This window comes from Helianthus annuus, chromosome 11 (assembly GCF_002127325.2).
Source record: "Helianthus annuus cultivar XRQ/B chromosome 11, HanXRQr2.0-SUNRISE, whole genome shotgun sequence".
NCBI lineage: Eukaryota > Viridiplantae > Streptophyta > Magnoliopsida > Asterales > Asteraceae > Helianthus > Helianthus annuus.
The window spans coordinates 44,666,993-44,692,449 of NC_035443.2; the positions used below are offsets into that span (position 1 = coordinate 44,666,993).

General features: G+C 41.1%; 1 protein-coding gene across 1 annotated transcript; it reads right to left on the reverse strand.

Moving 5' to 3' along the window:
* Window positions 1-250: 250 nt before the first annotated feature.
* Window positions 251-22,705, reverse strand: LOC110890120 (molybdenum cofactor sulfurase). The gene is made up of 23 exons (XM_022137691.2): window positions 22,624-22,705; window positions 21,999-22,206; window positions 21,794-21,892; window positions 20,848-20,906; window positions 20,505-20,665; window positions 20,255-20,388; window positions 19,260-19,386; window positions 19,083-19,185; window positions 18,944-18,989; window positions 18,781-18,819; window positions 18,548-18,704; window positions 4,790-4,892; window positions 4,548-4,664; window positions 4,372-4,449; window positions 3,812-3,913; window positions 3,143-3,227; window positions 2,948-3,049; window positions 2,791-2,855; window positions 2,095-2,243; window positions 1,784-2,013; window positions 1,132-1,262; window positions 703-813; window positions 251-631 (listed from the first exon to the last, which is right to left on the reverse strand). Exons 2-23 carry the CDS (start codon window positions 22,129-22,131, stop codon window positions 527-529), a joined length of 2,436 nt encoding a protein of 811 aa, XP_021993383.1. The 5' UTR covers window positions 22,132-22,206; window positions 22,624-22,705; the 3' UTR covers window positions 251-526.
* Between the last annotated feature and the right edge of the window lie 2,752 nt (window positions 22,706-25,457).

Sequence of the window (25,457 nt, forward strand, 5' to 3'; positions counted from 1 at the left end):
AGTAGGGATAGGAATGACGTTCAAGGTCTGATTTAGGCGTTTTGCCATTTTGACGCTTTTTTTAGCCGAACCGCTATCTATGGTTTTTGAAAAAAAAAGACAAACTGAACATGTCAATTTTCACAATTTGCCAGTCCAATTTGGCAGTTTTAGACCATAAGATTTTTTTTTTCCAAAAACATAAAATTGTGAAGTTAGTTAAAACATGACAAAAGACTGTTCATGAATATCATATATACACATAACTTTATATTCCTAAAATGAAAAAAATAAAATAAATGTTAAATAACCAGTTATGTTTACATGGCTGGTTCCATGTTCCATAAACCGCCAAACCGTTAAAACCTAACCCTGAACCAGACCGAATGTATTCCAAAGCGGCCGATTTTATTCAGTGTGGACAGTTTATGAAACCCCCTACCACATACGACTCCTCGCTACATTATATCACAATTTCTACAAATTATGGATTTGAACTTTGCTAAAAGTTGGAAAAAACATTACATGTACAAAAGTCATCCAATCATCATGCATCAGGGTATATTTCCTGTCCCACATGAACCCAAGATGTTTCCTCCTCGGTCTCATTGTCGCGCTCATATCTCAGTAAAATTCCAAACAATATTTTCCCCTGTAACAGTAATTAAACTTAATATTCAAAATAAAACAGGAACTTGGATTTCTGAGAATCTAATAAATAACCTTTGTCCTCCTGTAAGCAGCTAAAGTAGCTAGAGGCTCGTTTGATCTCTCTACCTCACCAGCTCGATAATTCAAATTGATCATCTGGCAACGATTGCAGCCGCCTAACGACTATAAAAACAGGCATATCAAAATCACGTAAGCAATAATTAGTGTGGCACGTTACGTATGATCAAAATCTAACTTATTGAACGAAATGGTCTAGAAGGTTTTATTTTTCTAAGCGTTCTTTTTCTTCCATTTGAATAATTAATGTGCCAAAATACACTTTTGGGTGGAACTTTTGACCCGTTTCCATTTAAGGAGTTCGTTTTTCTTTCATCCATTTTTGTCCTGTTAGAGATGTAACAAAACCCGAAAATTGACCCCCTGTCAGAAATAAACCGGTATACCAACCCATTGATGGATATATGGGAAGATGGAACTTACGGTGAAGTGATGTTTTCCAATCTTAAGACCACTCCAACTGTCTTCAACATATGGCGCTCCACCAGATATTACAAGATTGGGCCGGAATCTCATTGCATCGACTTCCATAGGTGATTCAACAGACTCTTCTTCTTTAACAAATCGATTACAATTTCAACGATCAATACGTAAAAAATGTATTTTCTAATAAGAGTAAAATGCCGTTTTCGTCCTTGAGGTTTGTCCAGTTTTGCGACTTTCGACCAAAGGTTTGTTTTTCTGCATCTAGATCCCAAAAGTATGAAATCTTGCCATTTTAATCTAGCTCGTTAACTCCATCCATTTTTCTCCGTTAAGTCAAAGGGTATTTTCAGCTTTTTTGTTAACTTAAAGGGCAATTTGGTCTTTTCACTTTATGTACAAGCATTTAGCAATTCGGTCTTGTTAATTTAAAACAAAACAAGTAGGTAAAAAGACTAAAATACCCCCGACTTAACAAAGAAAAATGGATGGAGTTAATGAGCCAGATGAAAATGGCAAGATTTCAAACCTTTTGGATCCGGATGCGGAAAAACAAACCTTTGGATGAAAGTTGCAAAACTGGCCAAACCTCAGGGACAAAAATGGGATTTTTCTCATAATAATAATGATCTATATTTTTGATACAGCATACTTGAATTTAATCTCTGGTTGAGGTCAGATACGCTTTCCTCGGATATCAATAAAAGCTGAGCTTCATTAACGAAGTTCAATCTGGTCTTTATGTCTCTGCATATGCTCGGGTTTTGGTTTCTGTTCAAACGGGTACAGCTTCTGGAACTAGATCTTAACAAATAACAAGGCCGGCCAACCGCGTTACTAAACCATGTGTCGATCTTGTTATCGTAGCCGATAACTTCATATCTGTAAAGTAAAAGAATAACATCTTGATAATAAACTAAAATATTAACTTGAAACATGATACCACATTAACAACTTACTAACCTTTGGGCATGTACGTTGATTTCTTCTACAGCGGCAGATAAATTTGATTTAAGTTCGATAAGTAGCTTCTCTTTGCACCGAGGAGATTCCACATAAAGTATTCCTGTTTTGAGGTCAATCTTTGTAGCGATAAAGTTCATTTCAGGTGCCTACAACACAAAACGCAAATAACTCAATTTTCTTTAGAGGACACAGTTACAAGACATATAAATAAATTAACAGAAAAAGAATAGAGTAAAATGCCATTTTCGTCCCTGAGGTTTGGCCAGTTTTGCGACTTTTGTCTAAAGGTTTGTTTTTCCGCATCTGGATCCAAAAGGTTTGAAATCTTGTCATTTTCATCCGGCTCGTTAACTCCATCCATTTTTCTCCGTTAAGTCAGGGGTATTTCTGTCTTTTTGTTAACTTAAAGGGCAATTTGGTCTTTTTCACTTTATGTACAAGCATTTAGCATAATGTACAAGTATTCAAAAGACCAAATTGCCCTTTAAGTTAACAAAAAAGACCACAATACCCCTGACTTAGAGGAGAACAATGGATGGAATTAACGAGTTGAATGAAAATGGCAATATTTCAAACCTTTTGGATCCAGATGCGAAAAAACAAACCTTTGGACGAAAGTCGCAAAATTGGCCAAACCACAGGGACGAAAATGGCATTTTACTCAAAAGAATAACATCACTAACTATTCATCACCTTCTTCTGTGTAAGAATCTCACCATTCATGCTTTTGAGAAGCCATTCTCGATCATATAACAATCCTAAAAAGAAAATATAGAAAATTAGTAATACAGCACAGATTAAATCAAAAGCAGAACGTTCTAACAAACGTATGCAGCTTACAACTCTCTACCAGTGCTGCTTAGAGGCCAGCTGTCCACTTTGAATCCTGCACATGATTTTATTGGATACACAACAATTGATGTAAGATAACGTTCTGGTGTCGTCTTGCCACCTGCAATGATCATGTATAGAAGTTAAACATAATTACCCAGCCACAGTAAATTCTTTTTATTAAGATGATTAACGGTTGAATGTTTAAAATGACCTTCATTTGTAGACTGGATAGATCTGGACTTCAATGTACTGCTAGGTAACAAGACGAAGGAAGTTACAATGAAGTTCATGAATCTCTGTTGAAAATTGTAAAAATGAAGATAAGAGATTTGATATATATAATATTCATGTTTATACTAGTTACATGATATATATAGATATACAGAACCGATACGTTAGTGCATAATGTGTGTCAGTTACTGCACGAATAGGCTAGATTGAGTCTGTACTGAATATGTGTGTGTGATTGTGTTTAAACGAATGAACACAGTGAAGGCCATTCGTTTGACTAAGGTCAAACAAAAGAGACATTCGTTTGAGGGATTCAAACGAATGTGTGTCCCATTCATTAGAATATGCCAGACGATTGTGACAGCTTATAAATAGTCTGTTCAATCGTCTGAGTCAGAGTGAGTCGAGAGATCACACTTGATCGCTCCCGGTCTGGACAATGTAAACTCTTTCGTTAACACAACTGTGCCGATTTGTTCGTGTCACGTTTATTTACCGAATTTGTTCGTTTATCTCGAAACTTCCGTCTATGAACTAAATCTTATCTAACCCTAATCTTAGGTTCTCGATCCGAACCGTGTTTCTACAGGATAGACCCGCATTAGAAAACAGTTAAAATTAGATGTATTTTGCATTAGAAACAACATACCCATGCATCTTCAAATGTTGACATATAACCAAACGACACTCTAACAGCTCCGGTTGGTTTTCCATGTAATATATCAAGGTCATCCCAGCAAACATGTCCTGCCTAACAAATAATAAATAAAACAATGATTTGTAAAGAGATAACGTAAAACCATAGGGAAAAGAACATCGAAACGTCAATGTGCGTATTGGAAAAAACCACTAAAAGATGAAATACTAAAAGCAGAAAAAAATACCCGTCCTGATAATACCGATACCAGTAACAATATTGTTCGGTTGGAGTGGGTTTGGTTCGTCACATTAGCAAGAAAAATACTAAAAGGCAAAATACTAAACGAAATAAAAGTAGAGGGGCTAAACATGTATTTTAGCAAGTTAAAGTAGAGGGACTAAACATGTATATAAGAAAAGTTAAAGTAGAATGACTAAACACGTAAGTTAGCAAAGTGAAGGGTTAAAGGCGTAAGTTTCTTGACGCCAACCACAAGGCGCCACGTGGCTATGTTAGATTGGCCCACCGACTTAGCCTTTTAAGTGTATATATATATATAATTTTCTTACCTCAATGTTGGATAGAAGATCTGCATGTGATAAACCAAGATACTTGGAACAAGCGCCGGGATTGCAAAAGCATCCTGTCTACACAATAAAGAAAATTTTAAAAACCATAACAATATATGAACATTTATTATTTATATAAGCATTTAAATAATATATAACTAAGTCATAAAGGTTACCCGTAGCTGAATTCCAGATAAAGAAGCCAATTTTTCGACTTCACGAGGGCCAACCCAAGAACCATCAGCCCGTTTCAAGTTGAAAGAAACTATAGGTCCAAGTCCGCTGTAAGCTGCCTAAAAATAGTAACGTATTTTTCATTAATACCAAAGAGTGTTGCCACAAATGTAAAATATGATAATGAAGACAAAAAATAAAAGAAAAATGCCATTGGCATGCCTTAATTCATGGTTTCACTAACCTTTAAACATTCCAGCCCATATATTACGCAAGCCTCTTGCCCATTCGCATGCCTTAATGCCAAAAGCGTATTTCTTGTATACCTTGCAAGTGATGATGTATGCCTTGAGAACAAATAGACAAAAGTTATGTTAGAGTGGAGCATAACAAGGATAGAAAAACAGTCATAGACTCATGATAAACATAACTGAATGATGATATGCATATTGGTAAAAAAAAGTATAACTAGTCATTATGGACATACTTAGAGCTTCATTAGCAATGTTGGTAAAAAAAAAAAAAAAGAAGAAGAGTAAACATGAGACTTAGGAAGGATAGATGTAATACACTTGCCCTGAAAACAATTATAGTTCTAGTAAAAGGTATGTCGGTTTAGATAAGGATGGGCAAGAGACAAGGTATGAGCATCCTTGTAAAAAAACTAGTAAATTTCCCCGCGTGTTGCGGCGGTGACAAAACGTAACGTAACTCGAATTTATACCGTCTAATGAAAACGTATTATATTTGACCTGACTCGTTTACGAACAAATTTACATCAAAACGAAGACCAACTGAAAACATACATAAAATAAGCATGAACAGTGCGAAAGAAATTTATGTCAAAACGTTAACCAACTTGAATTTATACCGACACGTACATAAAAATAAGCACGTAAGAAAATTATGTTTTTTAAGTTAAAGAACGGTGTGGCGCATTGCAGCGACGCCGAAACGTCAAGTAACTCGAATTCATACCGTCTAACGGAAATGTATTATATTTGACCCGACTCGTTTTCGAACAAAAATTATGTCAAAACGTAGATCAACTGAAAACGTACATAAAAATAAGCACGACAAATGTCTTATATTTGACCCTACTCATTTAAAAAAAAAAAACTTTACGTCGAAATTAAAATCAACTTGAATTTATCCCGATACGTACATAAAAATAAGCACGTAAAACTCTATTACAACGTTTTTCAAAAAAAACTTTACGTCGAAACGAAAATCAACTTGAATTTATACCGACACGTACATAAAAATAAGCACGTAAAACTCGATTACAAAGTTTTTAGAAAGTTGGGGGGTTGTAAGTGTCAATGTTGAAAGTTGAGGGGTAAAGCTCTGTTGTTAAAAGCGATCGCCTGGTCCGCCTAGGCAACCAAGTCGACCAAACTGCGCTTTTGTCTCCTAGATATAAAAAAAAGCAACGTGTTTTTTTTTAAAACACCATCTTTTAAAAACAACCCAGATTATATTTACAGCTAATTTAAAATCTTTTAGAATCATATCTCAGCAAATCTGTATATATTTTTAAAAGATATTTTGAATTTCAAAAAGTTAGATATATTATTTTTATATTCAATATTCATTCATGTTCTTTATATAACAAACTAAGACGTATACACAGCATTCAGTTCTGCTTTTTTTTGCCGGCAAAAAATACTGCTGGAAAAGTGAATGCTGCTAATGCTGCTAGAAAAGACTATTAGCACCGTATATTCTTATTATTATTTAGATTATTCTAGAATGTTTATATTTATGTAATAGGATTCTTTGTAAATTAGGAATTATTATATGTTCCTAATTAGGTGCTAGTTTAGGTTCATGGTTCTTCCCTATATAAAGGGATCTCTTGTATTCTATTCAATCAATCAATAATATCAATCCATGAACACTTTCAAAGACAAGGCAATTGTTGTGGATGACGACTCCGATTCCAATGATTTTTAAAATTGAAGAACATTTGGTTTTGAATTTTATTTACTTTTCGAAGTCTGAACTTTGTTGTTTTCCAGTCTTAACAGTTTTTGGTTTTGGGATATTTTGGTGATTCATAATTATGTTGGTTTTATTTTAAGGTTTATGATATTTGAAAACTTTTGGAATTTGAGGATTTGGCTTTTTTCGGTTCATAACTTTGTTGTTTAATGTTTTTATTTGATTGCGCTTTTTTTCCTCAGGCCCTCGCTTTTTTTTGCGCTTCTCGCCTAGGCGACAGGCGAGCCCTATGCGCCTATAGTGCGCCTAGCGCATTTGATAACTATGGGGTAAAGCCGTAAAGGTAAAAAAAAAGACACCAAAAGAAAAAGAAAAAAAGGCCAATAGTTATATGTTTGACATTCAAAGTCAAATTGTAGCCTTTGGTCAACTTTGTTTTCTTTCTCTTATTTTGTGATTAGTATTTTTATTTTTTCAGACTTTAACGTTCAATTAATATACCTTATTCGTCATACATTTTTCATTTTTATAATATATATATATAGGGCTAGGTTAATGTACAAATGCCCTTATCGTATATTACGTACGCTACAATCTCAGCCGTCCGATCATCTTCCTGCATTGAATTCGCATGTTGTTTTTTGTAACAATTTCGCATGTTGGTTTTTTAACATGCGATTTCATCAAAATTACCACATGCGAAATTATTACAAAAAAACAACATGCTATTTCATCAAAATTATCACATGCGAAATTGGTACAAAAAAACATGCGAATTCATCAAAAATTATCACATGCGAAATTGTTATAAAAAAAACAACATGCTATTTCATCAAAATTATCACATGCGAAATTGGTACAAAAAAACAACATGCGATTTTAAAATGCGGGAAGATGATCTGACGGCTGAGATTGAAGCGTACGTAATGTACGATAAGCAATATTGTACAGTACTCTTTACCTATATATATAGTTTTGTTTAATAAAATTTAAATGTTCGACCCGTGAGTATTCACGGGTGATAACCTAGTTGTAGTTATATATAATATATAATATAATATAATATAATTTTGTTCATCATATCTTCTGTTTATGGGTAGTTTGTAGCCCTTAAACCCTATTTTTGGATTATATGACACGGCAAACACCCAAAAAAAGTAGTGTTTGCCCACGCTTGAATCGAGCTCTTCAACTATCAAAACTGGCTGATTTTTTAACATAGATTTATACTACAACTGGATTCAAAACATACCAGATTGGCTATAAGTCGGCAGAAACGGGTTTATAACTCACGGATAGAAGATACAAACAATAAAAATCTTACAAGGATTCTCATATCTCATCTCTTACTTACGGATCTATCCTTATCCAAATCCAAATACTTTATACTTGATCTCTAATGAAACAATGGTTAACCGGGCAGGGTTAACTCACTGATCTCGTCAAGAAGGGTTAATCCCTTCCTCTCGAGGATCGCTGGCTGGATCACCGGTGGGTCGATCTCCTGCACAAGGGAACAAACCGTGACTCGTAACAAGGAGGATGGGGTGGGGGGTGCTCCTTGTTACCACTCTCCGGCGTGAGAATCAGTAATCTGCTTGGGAAGCAAAGTATGATAGTAGTAGTGAGAGAGTTGTGAAGAGATACCTCAAACCTGGTTTGGGGTTGGTATTTATAGCCGAGGAGTGAAGGAGGAGGATGATGGACAGACTGACGACATGCTGCACCTTTGCAGGTGTGTCAGGCTTGTCGGGTGTGGAGGTTACGCCACGTCAGTCTGTTACTTACGTAGCCCTGACAGATGACTGTCATCGGTGCTACTTGCACTGTGGTGTCAGTCCCACTTGTTGGGCGTATAGGATGCGGTGCGAGCCGCATCGCTGCCTGCGGTAACATCTGATGTTACCGCGTCCCTTGCTTGCGATCAAGAAATACGCGAGACGCGGTGCCAGCCGCATCGTCGCCTGTGGTGACTGTCGCAGCTTCCTTGTATTGATAGAAGTGTTCACTGGACGCGGTGCCAGGCCGCATCGCTGTGAATACTTCCGTTTTCATACACCAGATGTGATGCTATGCCGCATCACCCTACCGTTCTCATATTCCAGGTAAGTCCTCCTCCATCACTGGACAGATTGGATTCAACCACTGTGTCGATGCGTTCCCGCACGGACACAAGTAGGTTGTTAGCTAGTGGGGGTTTTGATAAGGGTAATGGTCACTCACGGTGAATTGAAACGTCGGAAGCTGCAGTCTAAAAGGGCTGCTCCGGCGCAAAAGAAACCTGCGGTTGCTGCTGGTAAGTATATAACTGTTGCGAGTGTTTTGTAAGCACAACTTGCTTGATAGTTATTGCCTTGTTTGTATTGCAGAACCACAAGATGCAGGTTTTTCTTTTTTTGATTTTCCTGTGTCTCCCTCGCGTACCGCTGCTGCGGATGCGGGGATGCCAAAGGAGCCTGCGGTGCCAAAGGAGCCTGCGGCACCTTTTGTTGAGGTGACCCCTGATCCCACCGTGCAAGTGGAGAAGACGGTGGAGAAGACTGATGCTGATGGATTGGACTTGAGGTTTTCGGATGCTGGGAAACAGAAAACTGATGCTGAGCCGCAGAAATCTTCTGCTGGTGAGAAGGTTACCGGTTCTTCTTCCGGTGGTGCGGGTTATGATGGGCCTCCGATTCAGCCTGCTGAGTCTGAATTGGAGTATTATTACCGCCCCTATACACAGGATCGAAGTACAGTTTATCACCGACCCCCCTGGACGATTATGCAGGGGGATGATATTTCCAACGATCCTTCAGCGTGCAAGGAGATTCTGGGTGGTCTGGGCACCCCATTTGAAACTGAACGTGCTCGTGCCGCACCCCGTGAGCTGCGCATCAACCAACTGTCTACGATGTTAGTAGGAAGTTCCATTGTGGCGAATGCCATTTTGGAAGATTACAAGGTGCTAGGCCGCAGGGAAGAAGAAGCTGTTCGTTTGCGGGCCGAAGCGGAAGAGTTGGTGAAAGCTGCACGTGCGGGTGCGGAGCAGCTTGAAAGAGATAGAGCTGCTTTTGATAAGCAGAAAAAGACTGCAGAGTGGGCTGCAACTGCTGAGCTGAAACAGGTTCGTACTCTTGCCAAGTTACTTTCTGATAAACGCAAGAGTTGGAACGAAAAGTTTTCCAATGAGCGCAAGAAGTGGAACGAATCTTGGGCTAAGCAGAATGACAATCTTTTTCGTGCTCGTCAGGAGTTGACGAATGTCAAGGCAGCGAACGTTGCCTTGGGCAAAGAGAAGGCTGCAGCTGAGGTGATTGCGGTTAAAGCGCAGCAGGCGGAGGCTCGGGCTGTAAAGGCGCTTGAAGAGGCCAAGGAAGCGGGGGCTCGTGCTGCAAAGGCCCTTGAAGAGGCTAAAGAGAGGGAAAGCCATGCTTCGAAGGCTCTTCAAGAGGCGAATGCCGAGCAGACCCGTTTGAAGCAGGTTGTTAGCAGCCTTCAGGTATGATTCGTTATTCCTGTTGTATTTTCCTTTCCGCCTTTTGAGAATGTTTACTGATTTTGTGAACTGTTTATTGCTCTTTGAAAGGTTGAAGTTCAGACCCGGGAGGTCGCGGTTACAGACCTCACAGCCCGCGTGACTGTAGCGGAAGAGCGGGCTAATGCTGCTGTTGAAGCCAGAGATGCTCTGACTTCTTCGTTTAACCAGCTTGAGGCTGATCGTGAATGGATGCGGTGTCACGGCATTGCACGTGTAAGTACTCCATGACTTTGTGTTTACTTGGATTAGCATGCGAGTCTTATCATTCTTTTATTGCAGATTGTTCAGGCTATCATGGATGCACCTGAAACCGCAACTGGTTTGAACTTGGTCGAGGAACGTGCCCGCGATGCCGGTTTTAAAGCTGGTTACAGCCGCTGTATCGGTCATATAAACGTCATGTCTGAAGGCGGTTATACTGAAGAGCGATTCGGGTTTCGTGACGTGGACACCGAAGCGCGCCTTAACGCGGCTGTTGTCTCCTTTTATGATACGTCCCTCTCTTACGTGGAGAAGTTGGACGAATGTTTAGAGGCTGCGGATTACGTAGACCGGTTGCGGATGCTGTATGCCGATGTAGAAGAGGAGAATCCTGCTGGTGGCGGCCAAGATGGCGCGGGTACCAGTGGTTCAAAATAGGGTTTAGGTTGGCCTGTGTGCCCCTTTTTTGTTTTCCTCTTGTATATGTTAGAAACTTCATGTAAACCCGTTGTGCACCGCGTGGGTGCCTGAATTTTTTGAATATAAAGTTTAACTGCTGCTCAATTTGTACAAGTGTTTTTACTTCTTGCATGTTTGAACGTATGTATGCGGAACTCTACCCATTGTGAATGGGGTTGAGTATACTCTATACCTTTGTCGTATAAGTATGCGTCAATTCCGTCATTTGCCCCATTAGGGTTTTAGAATTGTGTAAGTTTTGTAAAAACTTGTATATCCGGAACTCTACCCATTTGTGAATGGGGTCAAGTATACTCCATACCTTTGTCGTATGAGTACGCGTCAATTCCATTGTTTACCTTTTTAGGGTTTAGGAATTGCGTAAGTTTTGTAAAAACTTGTCTATCCGGCCGGATAGACACTTAATATTCTGCCTTTTGCTGGCCTATTACAATATTTGTGTGTGGTTGACACTTTGTGTGGGTATCGCGAATAAAGATTTTGCCAATCTGTTTTTGCGTATACCGCAAAGTGGAACACGCATTTGTAATAGTAGTAACAAACAATATTGAATTGAATTGCTCGTTTATTTAATTGCAAATGGCCTGCGGCCCGATAGGTTACATGAAAATGTAAAAACATAGCTTACATGTAACAGCGTCTAAGCTGTTGTGCATTCCATGTACGTGCGATAGGTTCGCCTTCTAACGTTTGCAACTTGTACGCGCCTTTTCCCAAGACCTCATTGATGAGGTAGGGTCCTTCCCACTTGGGGGCAAGTTTTCCTGGGCGTTCAGCATTAGATGCTTCATTGTCACGGAGGACGTAGTCCCCCGGGTTGAAAGTACAAACGCGGACACGCGAGTTGTAGTACTTTTCCAGTTTGGATTTGTACTTAGCCTCATTGATGGCAGCGTTTTCACTCCTTTTTTCCAAGAGGTATAAGTCAATCATGCGTTACATACTTTTGTCTATTTTTTCAATAGCCAACATTCTGGGTGAAGGGAGGCCTACTTCCGCGGGGATCACCGCTTCTGAGCCATAAACTAGGCTGAAAGGTGTCTCCCCATTGCTCGTTTTTGGGCTTGTGCGGTGAGCCCATAGGATACTTGGGAGTTCATCGACCCAGCCACGCCTGGCTGTTCCCAACCTTGCTTTGATGCCTTCGACTAGACTTTTGTTGATACTCTCAACTTGGCCGTTTCCTTGCGTATGTGCCACGGATGAGAATCTATGTTTAATGCGTAGTTCTTATAGCCATTTTTGAAATTCGTTAGCAGCAAAGTTGGTGCCATTATCGGTAACGATGCACATTGGTAGACCGAAACGGCAGATGATGTGTTCCCATATGAATTTCCGTGTTATCATAGCAGTGGTTGAGGCGAGCGGTTTCGCCTCTACCCATTTTGTGAAGTAATCAACCGCTACTATGATAAATTTGACTGCGCCTGGTGCGTCTGGGAAGGGTCCGACCACGTCGATTGCCCATTTCTGAAAGGGCCAGGCGGTGGTGACCGGGACCAAGTTGTTCTTGGGGCGCAATGTTTTTAGAGTGTGTCGCTGACAGTTAACACATTTGCGCAACTCTTTGACGGCGTCCAGGTGCATGCCGGGCCAGTAGTACCCAGCATTCATAATTTTGGCCACTACCATGCGTGGTCCTGCGTGTATGCCGCACATACCCTCGTGTATCTCTCTGATGAGGTATGTGGCATTCTGGGGGTTGACGCATCGTAGGAGTGGCCCTAGGTATGATTTGCGGTATAAGATACCGTCTCCCATTTGATAATGGCATGCTTTGTATTGTAGCTTGCGTGCCTCTGACTTGCTTTATGGAGTCACACCTGATTGCAAATATGCAATAATTGGTGTCATCCAAGATGTTGTGCCGTATTGGATGACGTTGACCTGGCGCAAGGTACTGAAGGATTTTGTAGAATTTCGATGCGTATCTCCTTTGCCAGGTGTTGAAAGCTGGTGGATGCAAGTTTTGAGAGTGCATCCGCGGATTTGTTTTCACTTCTGTTAATATGTCGGATATTAAATGAAGTGAACTTTGATGTTAGTTGCAGGGCTTGCTCGAGGTAAAGGATCATGATATCCCCCTTTGCGGCATAGTCGCCGCGTATCTGTCCTGCAACCAACAAAGAGTCGACGTGTGCTTACAGATGTTGCACGCCGAGTTTGACTGCTAAACGTAGTCCTGCCAGTAGGGCCTCATATTCTGCCTCGTTATTTGTGCTTTTGAAATCGAGGCGGATTGCATATGTAAGCTCTTGACCATCAGGGCTGACGAGTCGCAGACCTACGCCTGCACCTTCCTCGTTGGAGGCACCATCGGTGAATAGTGCCCATGTTTCTGAAGAAGATGGTGTTGGTGCAGGGTTTTGTGCTTCCTCACATTCTTGGATGCGATTCACCGGTACTTCGGCGGCGAAATCAGCTAAGATTTTGTCGTTAATCGCGGGGCGCGGTTTATAGTTCAGCGTGTGCGCGCCTAGCTCTATTGCCATTTTGCTAACCTCTCAGAGATGTCAGATTTGGATAGGATCGGGCCGATCCTGTAATTGTTTAGCACTGTGATGACATGATTTGCGAAGTAGCGTCGCAACCGTCGTGAAGCGTGCACCAATGCTAATACCAACTTCTCCATTATTGAATATCTCGTCTCTGGGTCGTTGAGCATCTTGCTGATGTAATAGATGGGTGTTTGAACCCCCTCCCGCTCCACTATCAATACCGCACCTACCGCGTTGTCCGCGGCAGATAGGTATAATATGAGTGGCTCATCCTTGCGTGGTGCGGTTAAAGTTGGGAGTTGTATCAAACACTCCTTCATTTCTCGGAAAGCGTTCTCAGCCTCTGCGGTCCACTGAAATTGTTTTTTCTTTAAACAGTTACGCAGGATCTTGATGAAAGGGTAAGACTTAGCTGCATGGTTGGCTAAGAATCTGTTGAGTGCGGCTAGCCTACGGCCAGTCGCTGCATATCTTTCATTGTTGAAGGCGATGGCATGCGCTCGATCGCCTGAACTTTTTCCGGGTTTATCTTGAATCCATCTTTAGTCACGATGAACACAAGGAATTTGCCTTCTTCCATTCCAAACGAGCATTTCCCTGGATTGAGCTTTATGTTAACGCTTCGCAGAGTCTGGAATGTTCTTTCGATATCTGTGAGCATGGTATCTTCCGCCATGCTCATGACGACTAGGTCGTCCATGTAGATTTCGACACTTTTGCTTATTTACCCGCGTAAATTTTCGTTTATCAGTTTTTGTAGGTTGCGCCCGCGTTGCGCAACTCAAACGGCATTTTGGTATAACAGTAATTCCCGTTAGGAGTGCGGAATACCGTTTTATCTTCATCCTCGATTGCCATTTGTACCTGATGGTAACCTTTGTAGCAATCGAGGAAACACTTTCACCTAAATGGTGCGAGATTATCGACTTTTTCGTCGATTTCTGGAAGTGCGTAACAATACTTGTGACAGGCTTTTTGAGGTCCTTTTAATCGACGCACATGCGCCAACCCCGGATGGTTTCTCTACCATGACTGGGTTGGATAACCAAGTCTGGTATTTAACTTCCCGCAGGATGCCTGCGTAAAGCAGTTCTTCGACCTGCTCTTGCATCGCTGGTTTTTAGCGGATCTAAGGTGGCGTTGGCCTTAGATCACCGGCTTGATACCTGGCAAGGTATTCAAGTGATGTTGCGCGATATCACGTGGGACACCTGTCATGTCTGCGGGTGTCCATGCGAAAATGTCTTGGTTCCTAAAGAGAAGCTGCTTCAAGTGCGCTTTGATTGCCGGGGACAAGGCGTGACCCAATGTAACCTTTTGTTCTGGGTATCTCGCGTTGAGAACCCATTTTTCTGGTTGATTGTTGGGGGTTTGCCTTGCGACCTTGGTCGGACGTATTTCGTCCGACATCATGACGTCTCTGCGTGCGTAGATTATCGCAACCTCCGATTCGGTTGGAAAACCGACAGCAGAGTGGGGGACGGACGTAATCATATTGAAATCGATTTGGAATTCCCTCCCAAGGAGTACGTCATATCTGGAGGTGTGAGGTAAAACCATAAAGTTTACCTCTTCTGGTCTTGTGTGCCTTCCGCTGGTAAGACGCACAGAAAAAGTAATCTGGCACAGGGGAAAGACAGTTTCCCCTGCGAACCCGGCCAACGGGTAATCTACTGCTTGCAACCGATTTTTGTCCTCCTAATCGAACTGGTTGAAGCATTGTTCGTAGATTATATCAGAAGTACTGCCCGGGTCGATAAATAGACGCTCGGTGCAGTAATGCGCCAGTAGGCCTGTAATAACGACGGCACGCCTGTCGCGCGGTCCGCCTCGGATTTTTGGAAAGACGACTTGCTCGTCTTTCCAGTCATTGTCCGGCTTTCTCGCCGCTTTGTGCGGCCTACATTTACCTCCGTTGATCATGTGGGTGGAGGCCACGTACATGGTCTTCTTCCCGAAGGAGGTGCCTTCGCCATGAGAGGTGATGCGCTTAGTGGGTTTCTGCCCACCAGGCAAAAGATGTTGTAGTTTCCCCTCTTTTAAGGCTCGCTTAATCTCCAGCCGAAGACTGATGCAGTTGTTTGTGGTGTGTCCCGAGTCCTTGTGATACTCACAATAGAGTGTGAGATCCTGATTTTTCTTGAAACTTCGCCGGTTGGGCCGGTCGCAAGAGCTGTGCGTCCGTAAGAAGGACTTCGTTTGGCGACACAGTGATCTCGGTCCAGTTGCGGTCGCTAGAATCTTTCTTTGTTGCCCGGTTGTCCCGTTGAGGGTTGTAGTTCCTTGGTTAAACGGGTTGGTCCGTTGGAAGTATGGTTTGGAAATATCGCGATTTCCAACGTTACGGTTGCGTTTATTGTTACACTTGAACCCTTGGTGGGAGGTGTCGGCTTGGGGCTGTGCCTTTGCCACATGCGGTTCGAGAGACCGCTGCGTCTGGGCGTATGTCTTGACCGCGGCCATGTCATCTTCCCATTTTTTAAGCAAGCCATTCTTGCCAGAGATGGTAATGACCATCTGCCTGTCCTTAACGGCCTTGATGAAATCGTTCCGTGCCATTTGGTCTTGCACGTCACCTATCTCTAGGCACTCTTTATTGTACCGGACGACGAATGCTTCTAGAGATTCGTCGTCCCTTCGCCAGATATTCATGACGTCCAATGAGTCACGTACGTGACGTCATTGCTGGCTGAAATGAGCGAGTAACTTTGTATGCAAGTCCTCGAATGAGACCAGTGATCCCACTGGCAAAGAATCGAACCATGCCCTGGCCAGGCCCGTGAGGGTCTGAGGGAAAAAATTGCACTAGGTGGGTTCGTCCCACAGGTCGTTGCACCCTGCGCCTATGAAAACGTTCATGTGGTTGTCCGGGTCGGACAAACCGTTGTATTTCCCGACATTGAATGGGAATTTTGTTGTGGTAACATGGGCGTGGGCAATTCGCGGGGCGAATTTGGAATTTTCGGCCGCAGCTTTTGGCCTGTATGGCTGGTTCTCAGGGCGTTTTGAGGCCCTGAGGTATGTGTTGCGGGGATGAGTGGGAGGGACATAGTTACGTCCTCCCGGTCTGCTGCTGGTGTCATGCGAATCCCCGATATATGTATGGTCGTCCGGGTCGGTACAACCATACCCTTCGGTATACGGTTGCGGGCACAATCGGCTCTGAATTCCAGAGCCATGTCGGGATGCGGTCCGTCGCCTGTCCTCAACGTAAGGACCTAGGCGGGTATGCACTGGTCCCCTGGTGTGGGACCCGTACGAGGAATCGTACTCGTTTATTGTGCGGACCTCACAGTAAGATGATTCGCGGTCTTTACGTCTGTTTCTCGAAGCTGGACGTGAATTTACCCTGCCTTCGTATTGTAGAATACGGTCGGCAGGGGTGTGCGGTGTTGGGGTAGGCCCAGCTTGTATTTGCGCTTCCGCACAAGCGCGGTTGTATGTTGCAGTCAGGAGGGCTGCCTGCTGGTCATACCAGGTATGAAGGTCCGTGCCTGGTGGGATCACAGCTGCGTACTGTGATACGTCATGTCCGAACATAAGGGATGGGCCCCTTTGCGTCGACGTGCCGATGTGTCCGGGTTGCGAGGTTGAGGGATTGACCCCTACTGGACCTAGGTTTGTGGGATTTTGGTTATCTCCAGTGTTGTTTTGGTGATCAGTCATGATCTTGTGAGAGGGAAAAGGATGGTTTAAAAAGTGCTAAGAGTAGCGGTGGGCGCCAATGATGAAACAATGGTTAACCGGGCAGGGTTAACTCACTGATCTCGTCAAGAAGGGTTAATCCCTTCCTCTCGAGGATCGCTGGCTGGATCACCGGTGGGTCGATCTCCTGCACAAGGGAACAAACCGTGACTTGTAACAAGGAGGATGGGGTGGGGGGTGCTCCTTGTTACCACTCTCCGGCATGAGAATCAGTAATCTGCTTGGGAAGCAAAGTATGATAGTAGTAGTGAGAGAGTTGTGAAGAGATACCTCAAACCTGGTTTGGGGTTGGTATTTATAGCCGAGGAGTGAAGGAGGAGGATGATGGACAGACTGACAACATGCTGCACCTTTGCAGGTGTGTTAGGCTTGTCGGGTGTGGAGGTTACGCCACGTCAGTCTGTTACTTACGTAGCCCTGACAGATGACTGTCATCGGTGCTACTTGCACTGTGGTGTCAGTCCCACTTGTTGGGCGTATAGGATGCGGTGCGAGCCGCATCGCTGCCTGCGGTAACATCTGATGTTACCGCGTCCCTTGCTTGCGATCAAGAAATACGCGAGACGCGGTGCCAGCCGCATTGTCGCCTGTGGTGACTGTCGCAGCTTCCTTGTATTGATAGAAGTGTTCACTGGACGCGGTGCCAGGCCGCATCGCTGTGAATACTTCCGTTTTCATACACCAGATGTGATGCTATGCCGCATCACCCTACCGTTCTCATATTCCAGGTAAGTCCTCCTCCATCACTGGACAGATTGGATTCAACCACTGTGTCGATGCGTTCCCGCACGGACACAAGTAGGTTGTTAGCTAGTGGGGGTTTTGATAAGGGTAATGGTCACTCGCGGTCGATGCTGACGCGAGATCTGGGACCATACCCCTTCAATCTCTATCACCTTCGACATCTTTTATCTAAGTTATACTAATATCATCACCCGCCATCTTTTATATAAGTTATACTAATACCATCACCTATGTAGTTAATATCCCGATGTATCACCGATATACGAGTGATATATTGGTTATCGGTCCCCTGCCGAGATATCGGTGCAAAATATCGGTATTGATAATATTGGCAATATTGACTGGATACTTGACCGATATTAGACTGATATTTGACCGGTATATCACCAATTTCCGCGATATCAGTACATTTCTTCTTATTTCTACCATTCGTCTTTCTTCTTATTGCTGCTATTAGTATTTAAAGTCTTAATTGTTAGTTGAAACTGTTAAATGTTAGTGTTTTAAGTCTTAGTCAGTTCCTACTTGCTACAATTGTTAGTGTTTTGCAAATTGCAAAAGGTTAATTTGTTAATAGTAGGAGAGTATGTGTTAAAATTGTTATATATATAAATAAAATTAGCATGATATTAAAATTACCGATATCTCAAATCTCGGTCCTTGACCGATATCCGATATTTTACCGCATTAACTACTTAGATCATCACTACTACTTATAACTATTTTCAGAGAATTACATAAGAACAAAGATGAATTCTTATTTACTCTTTGACCCTTCCATCCTATGTGAAAGCATTGCACTAACATTAATATAGTTGCCTATGCACATACTTCTTAAACTAAAATTATAACCACCGGCGAAGATTTTGTGCATAATAATAAATTAATAATAAGAAGAAGAATCTCGTACCTTGATATGGATAATGGAGTCAACGTATTTAGAATATCAAATCCATGGCGAATGGCTGCAATACTCAAGAAGGACAGCGTTCCATCTTCGAATGATTCTTCAATACCTTCTCTTCTTTTCACAAAGTCGATGTCAGCAATTGATGCAGCCACTGTGCCTGAATTTTCTAAAGGTAAACCACTATATATTTACGCAATACGCAACAAAATGAATGTCCAGTTTCCAAGACAAACCTCCACTAAAGTAGCTCTTCTTTAGTAACTTTGCAGCTTCTGTACAGAAAATATAAATATCGTTTATCTTAGATTCAAATATCCAAGAACATTTGGATAGCCAAAAAGTCATTATATAATTATATTATTGTCAAATGTGTAATTATTTTCAACATTTGCTTACCATTTCGAGCTAGCAAAGCTCCAAGTCCAGTTGGATATCCAAAAAGCTATGACCAAAAAAAGATTTAAAAAACCGGTAAATAAATACGCGGGACTCCTTATCTCATTTCCAAAAAAAAAAAAAAAGGTTGAACGTCTACCTTGTAAAACGATATAACAACAAAATCCGCCTTATATGTTGATAAATCCGGAGGGTCTGTAGAACACCCTTTTGCAGCATCAAGCAAAACCATCCAGTTTCCCCTGGTTATAAGCAGAATTACATATACTGTATTCAATTATATCTTATAATATTACATGGAAAATAAAACCGACACCTGCAATGTTGCGAACCGTCCAATACTTTCTCTGAATCTTCCTTAACTATGTTTATCAAATCGAGGTTAAACCTCACTCCTGAGAAATTACACTCGGAAGGGAAAGCAAATAAATTGTATATTTCACCTGCATACACAAATGCAATTCAGCTAGTAACATCAAATATTTTCACTATACAAAAAAACTAAAAGAGTAAAATGTCATTTTCGTCCCTGAGGTTTGGCTACTTTTGCAACTTTCGTCCAAAAGTTTGTTTTTTAGCATCTAGATCCAAAAGGTTTAAAATCTTGCCATTTGCATCCAACTCGTTAACTCCATCCACTTTTTAACGTTAAGTAGGGTGTTTTCGTCTTTTTAGACATTTTTGGTGATGATTAAAGGGTTTGGGTGGGGAGAAAGTCAACAGAGGTGGATCTTGATTTCTTATAGTTTTTTACTTTTTTTTATTTTAATAAAAATGTCTAGAAAGACGGAAATGCCCCTCATTTAACGGAGAAAAATGGATGAAGTTAACAAGTTGGATGAAAATGGCAAGATTTCGTAACCTTGGGCTTTGGCTCAGTGGTTATGGAAATGAAGGAAGGCTCCTGACCAAAAGGTCTCGAGTTCGATTCCCGATCCACCCGGGTTTTACTGGCTCTGCATTGTCGTGCCTTCGAGCGGGTGCAGGGTCGGGTTTTCCCCGGAACTGGTGGCATGGTGGGCTAGGGGCTCCGTGCGTGCAGGTTGGGTTGCCGCGGGCTACCTTTCGGCCAATGGGTGCCACGTACGAGTACCCAGCGATTCTTATGTTGGACGTTCAAAAAAAAGAAAATGGCAAGATTTCAAACCTTTTGGGTCCAGGTGCGGAAAAACAAACCTTTGGACGAAAGTCACAAAAGTGGCCAAACCTCAGGGACGAAATGACATTTTACTCTTTTAAAAATTATAACGTTGACTACACACAATGACTACATGTCTACATTACTATATTTTTTTATGAAGTAAGTGTTACCAGTCGGTTGTTTGTCCAAAACCGTAGCTTCACTTCTCTTTTGTATAGGATGATGTGAAACCTTTATAACAGATGACTCTGCAGCTTCCTTAAAGTCTATTGCTAATGCTGCGGCTCCTTTATTGAGAGCATATCTTTACAGGTTAAGGGTACAAACAGTCCCAAAAGATAATATATTTCCTTCAGAAACAAGTTTAGTGAAAAAACCAATGAAATATAGACTCTATACGATGAAATGATGAGAGGATACTCTCTAATCCCAAGAACACTGTTGTGGTTCTCAATTGTATACATAAAAGTGCTATGATCACTCCAAGGAAAAGCCTCACCAACAAGTTTAAGAGCTGCTGTTGCCCCTGAAGTGAATATGCATTTATATTCTTTTGGAGACGCGTTACACAGCTTGAGAACCTATAATGTAAATCAAATAAAAACAAAATGAAAACTCTAAGAACAGTTAATATAACTTCTTATCAATCGATTTGAAACTAACGTGTTGTTGATGAAAGAGACCCCTGTTTCTTGTAATAATGCAGTTCAACAGTAAGGTAAATGAATTAGATATATGTGTGTGTGCGTGTATAACAAGTTACCTGATGACGGGCATCTTCTATAATGTCTGAGGTGGCCAAGCTAGAGTTGCTTTGACTATCTAACATTCATCAATTAAGGTATCACACGGAATCTTAGTTTCAAAACGCGAGAAGCACACAAAAGCGACAAGGTCCAAAACCGAGGCGCGAAAGCGCAGAAGCGCACCGCTTTTCATACCCAAGGTGCAACTAATTATAGATTATTCTATAAATTTCCGATAGGTTTCTAGCATCATTTACCCAACATTTAGACACAAATAAGCTTTATATATGGTTTAATATTGAACTTAACTTTTTGCCAGAAAAAAACACGCCTCAGGTGCGCGCTTCTTGTAAAACGAGCCTCAAGTGCGCGTTTCTTGTAAAACGAGCACCTCAGGTGCGCGCTTCTTGAAAAATGCGCCAGAGGGATTATACAAATGGCACTACAAGTTATAAACATATATAACAAATAGGGTTAAGTTATTCTACAAAAACTCCTAATTGTAAGAAATGTAAGAAGGATTTATAGAGTGACAAGTGTCCAATAACCTAAAACCTAAACCCACTACACCACCACCCAAAACCTAAACACCCACCCTCGCCCCCACCCCACCATCACCCAAAAACCTAAAACCCCCGCAAAAAAAAAAAAAAAAAAAAAAAAAAAAAACTACACCTCACCAAAATAAACCCCCCCCCCCCCCAAAAAAAAAAAAAACACCCTCCCTCTCGACAAAAACAAAAAAAATCGGGGTGGGTGAGAGGGGGTGGGGGTTTAGGTTTTTGGGTGGTGGTGGGTGTTTATTTTTTATTATTCTTTTTTTTGTAGTGGGTTTTTTAGAAGCTTTGTACCCTTCTTACAACTAGCTAGCTATAGCTAGGAGTCTTTGTATTTGATCCTCATCCATAACAAATATTATGCATATATGACTAATGAAAGTATGAAATAACATAAAAAAGATACGGGGATTGCCATATACAGTGGTGGAAAGATCTTTAAAAATGGCTTCCATCTGTAACTCAGAATACAAAGTTGCACCAGCATGATCCAAGTACACACTCCCTGCATATAATTTCAACTTAAGAATTCTTGAACAAGATATTTGCCCAATTTCTTGAAAAAGAAGAAAGAAGAAATATTAAATTGGTGAATTGTGGAGAGTGATTACCATCAAGTCTTTTGAATTGAGTAGCCCTAATATGATCAATATTGTTGGGGGCGTTTGGATAACCGTAGGAATCACCGAATTCCTGCAAGAATTGGTGTTTAGCGGTGTCCATGTTCGCATTTGGTGGTGTCATGTTAATTGCACACCAGGTGTTCGACGTTTTGCTTCAAAGAAGAAACTCGAATCGTTTACGGAAGTGAAGAACTTACACTATGTTCCCGAGATTCATTTAACGATAGAAGAGAAAGTAAGGGGAATTATAAGGGAATAGAAAGGAAAAGATGTGATTATATTCGTATTCCCGAGTTTAATGAAAAGAAAAGGAAATGAAAGGAAATTAATCAGTTTATGTGTTCCCGAGTTGGGAGGAAAAGAAAAGAAAGTTTATTTATAATGAATTAGAGGCTAATTTAGGAAATTTAAAAAAGTCTGAGATTCATAATAATCTCTTCTCACCAAATCTCTCCAAATTGGGAGGATGAATATTTGCATCAATTATCCCCTTGTTTCCTTTCTTTTCTCACCACTTCCCTTCCTAAAAAAATCTCTGGAACACATTTTTTACTCTCTTCCTTTTAATTCCTTTCTCTTCCCTTGTTAAATGAAACTCGGGAACATAGTCTTAAGATGAGCTATTTTTCGTTTGATCTGTATGTGTTGTGTGTTTTTCTTCTTTATAATCCGGAGATTTTGATGGAAAAAATGAGAAGTTTTGTCTTTTATCTTTATCTTGATAGAGTAAATTTTCATTTGGTAAACTTTTGTCATTTTATTTTAAATTTTAAAACTTAAACTTTTTACATCTTGGTTCCTCTAGTTTTAGTTTTATTGTCAATTTGGTCTAAAAGTAAAATCAGATCATATTTGTCTTATAAAATTCTGCTATTTTGTTTTTTTCCTCAGGGTCAAAATAGTCATTTTATTTTTTCTTAATTAAAATAATAAAATTAAATAAAGTGACTATTTGCCCCTGAGGAAAAGACAAAATAGCAGGATTATATAAGACAAATATGACTTGATTTCACTTTTGGACCAAAATGGCAATAAAACTGAAACCACAGGGACCCAGATGCAAAAGGTTTAAGTTTTGGACTAAAGTGGCAAAAGTGACCAAATCTCAGGGACGAAAATGGCAGTTTACTCATCTTGATATCATATTTCAGGCGGTGTCATTTTCAACGAATTTTGACAGGTTTTGTCCTTTATAGGGAATTTTTGTAAGACCCTTACTTCTATTTACGATTACACGTACATTTAAAAATACGGGTTTATTAAAACTTTTCTCAACAAAAACAATACAACATAGTATGTATAAGTTCGTCGTTTAAAATGGCGACGAAACAATGTGCGAAAGCTTGTATCTTGATCGTGTTTGGTTCTTCGTTGAGGTTGATCGTCCTCTGGTACTATAAGTTATACCTACAATTCATAAAATATGAATTTAATTAGTCATACGTAGTTTAAAACATGTTTAAACGAGTTCGCAAGACAAAACAAATTGAATAAACAATTTTCGCCGAAACAGATCATCGTCGCGTCGCGCGACGGCCCCTGGCCTTGCTGTCACGTGGCGCGACCCCCTACGTTTTCCAGCAAGTTGCAGCTACAATGCTGCATATTTTCAAAAATTCTTATTTTCGCCGAAACGAGCATAACTCTTTCAATATTTATCCGATTTACGTCATGTTTCTTTCTACGTGATCGTAATTCGATTCTCCATCAAATGGAGTTAAACTCCGACATCCGGATTGTGACAACTCGTACTTCAGAACCTATCTTTGTGTTTACTGTGACGTGTATGAACTCTATGTGACTATTTGATATGTTGATATTAACGAATAAATGCTACATGTTATGTGATTGTATGTGAATATGTATACTTGTCACGCAAGCCTTTAGGGCCGCACACTTCATCTCTCGTTACATCTCTTTCTCGGCCCACACTATGCTTGACTCGAGACCAGGGGCAACCCGTGAAAGGGTTCGGCCCACTCTCTCTCTCTTTACGCATACACATATACTCGGTGGGTGTTTACTTCTCATTAGTTGCAAACCAAGGAAACACACACAAACCCTAAACCTCCTTCTATTTCTCTCTTGGAACTCGACGGCAGCCCTCACACGGAGACTTTCTCTCGGTTCAATCCAACCCCTTCAATTCGGTTAGTGTTTTCATGATACGTGTTTGATCAATGTTGTTATGAATCCATGTTTTGATTAAATTATTAGGGTTGCATGTATGATGAACAATAATGTACTACATGATTATGTTCTTGTGAATCGGATGTGTGTGATGATGATAATCGGTTACCATAGCTTGCTTTCGAATTGATTACATGATGAACTAGGACCGAATGCTTGTTAATCGGCTGTGATGTTATGATTTGTGGTATTAATTGGTTTATTGTACACATGACTTAGGGTTGCATAATAGTCTTTAAATTCATTAATCATATGATCCGAGATTACGTGTCCCTTATGATATTGTCTTACTGTTATTGGATTGATGATGTTTGCGGTGATATGAACATTGTTGAATGTTGAATGATTGTGATTTGATCTGATTGTGAAACTGCCAAAGTTGTTTGCTATTGTCACGGAAATCATGAGCTGCTATTAAGGAAATCTGTTACACATCTAGTCTTGACACAGGTTGCGAGTCGAGAACTCGTAGTCTCGACTCGAGACCACAACACCGACACAAACAGCACAACCCGAGACCACGGTTGCGGGTCCGGTTGCGACTCGAGACCGTATAGTCTCGACAAGTACATGATAACTCGAAACCTCCTTGTTGCGACTCGAGACCTTGAGGCCAGCACAACTCGAGATCGCCTAGTCTCGACTCGAGATTCCTAGTCTCGACTCGAGACCATGAACACGTGCACACTGTTTTGGACTTTGCACACTGTTACAAGCCCAACCATTTGGGCCGCATACTTGGATTTGTTTATGTGACTGTTCTGTTGATGAACTGCCTTAACTATACGTGCATGCTATGATTATTACTTGTGTACAATACGTGTAGAACATACGTGCACTATTTGAATACGAACCTGACTTGTATGGTAACCATGGTAGGACGTGGTTGACCACTCTTAGTTCAAGTGACCATTTTTGTGTATCTGCCGAGCAAACCAATGTGAGTTCACACAGCCAAGGCATGGGATTCCCGGGTTGGGAATGGGTTGGAAGTTTTGAAATGGATAATTACTCATACTTACGCTATTGCTAGACTATATACCATCGTCCTCAGGTTAGTCAGGACACTTACGTAAAACCTACGTAAACTCATACCCACTACTGTCTTCCGGGCCGGAAGGACACTTACGTAAAACCTACGTAAACCCCACGCGTACCACTGTCCTCGGGGAAGGGCACTCACGTAAAACCTACGTGACCTTGTACGTATTCCTATTCTCGGGCTAAGAAGAACACATGGTTGCAAATAGTCTAGTA

What these genes read in the sequence shown, in the direction of transcription:
- LOC110890120 (XM_022137691.2), bottom strand. Translation starts at nt 22,131, where the DNA reads ATGACACCACCAAATGCGAACATGGACACCGCTAAACACCAATTCTTG. An exon ending in GACGGTTCGCAACATTGCAG is followed by an intron (nt 19,186 to 19,259) that starts GTGTCGGTTTTA and finishes GCTTATAACCAG; the next exon opens with GGGAAACTGGATGGTTTTGC. An exon ending in CTGCTTACAGGAGGACAAAG is followed by an intron (nt 632 to 702) that starts GTTATTTATTAG and finishes TTACTGTTACAG; the next exon opens with GGGAAAATATTGTTTGGAAT.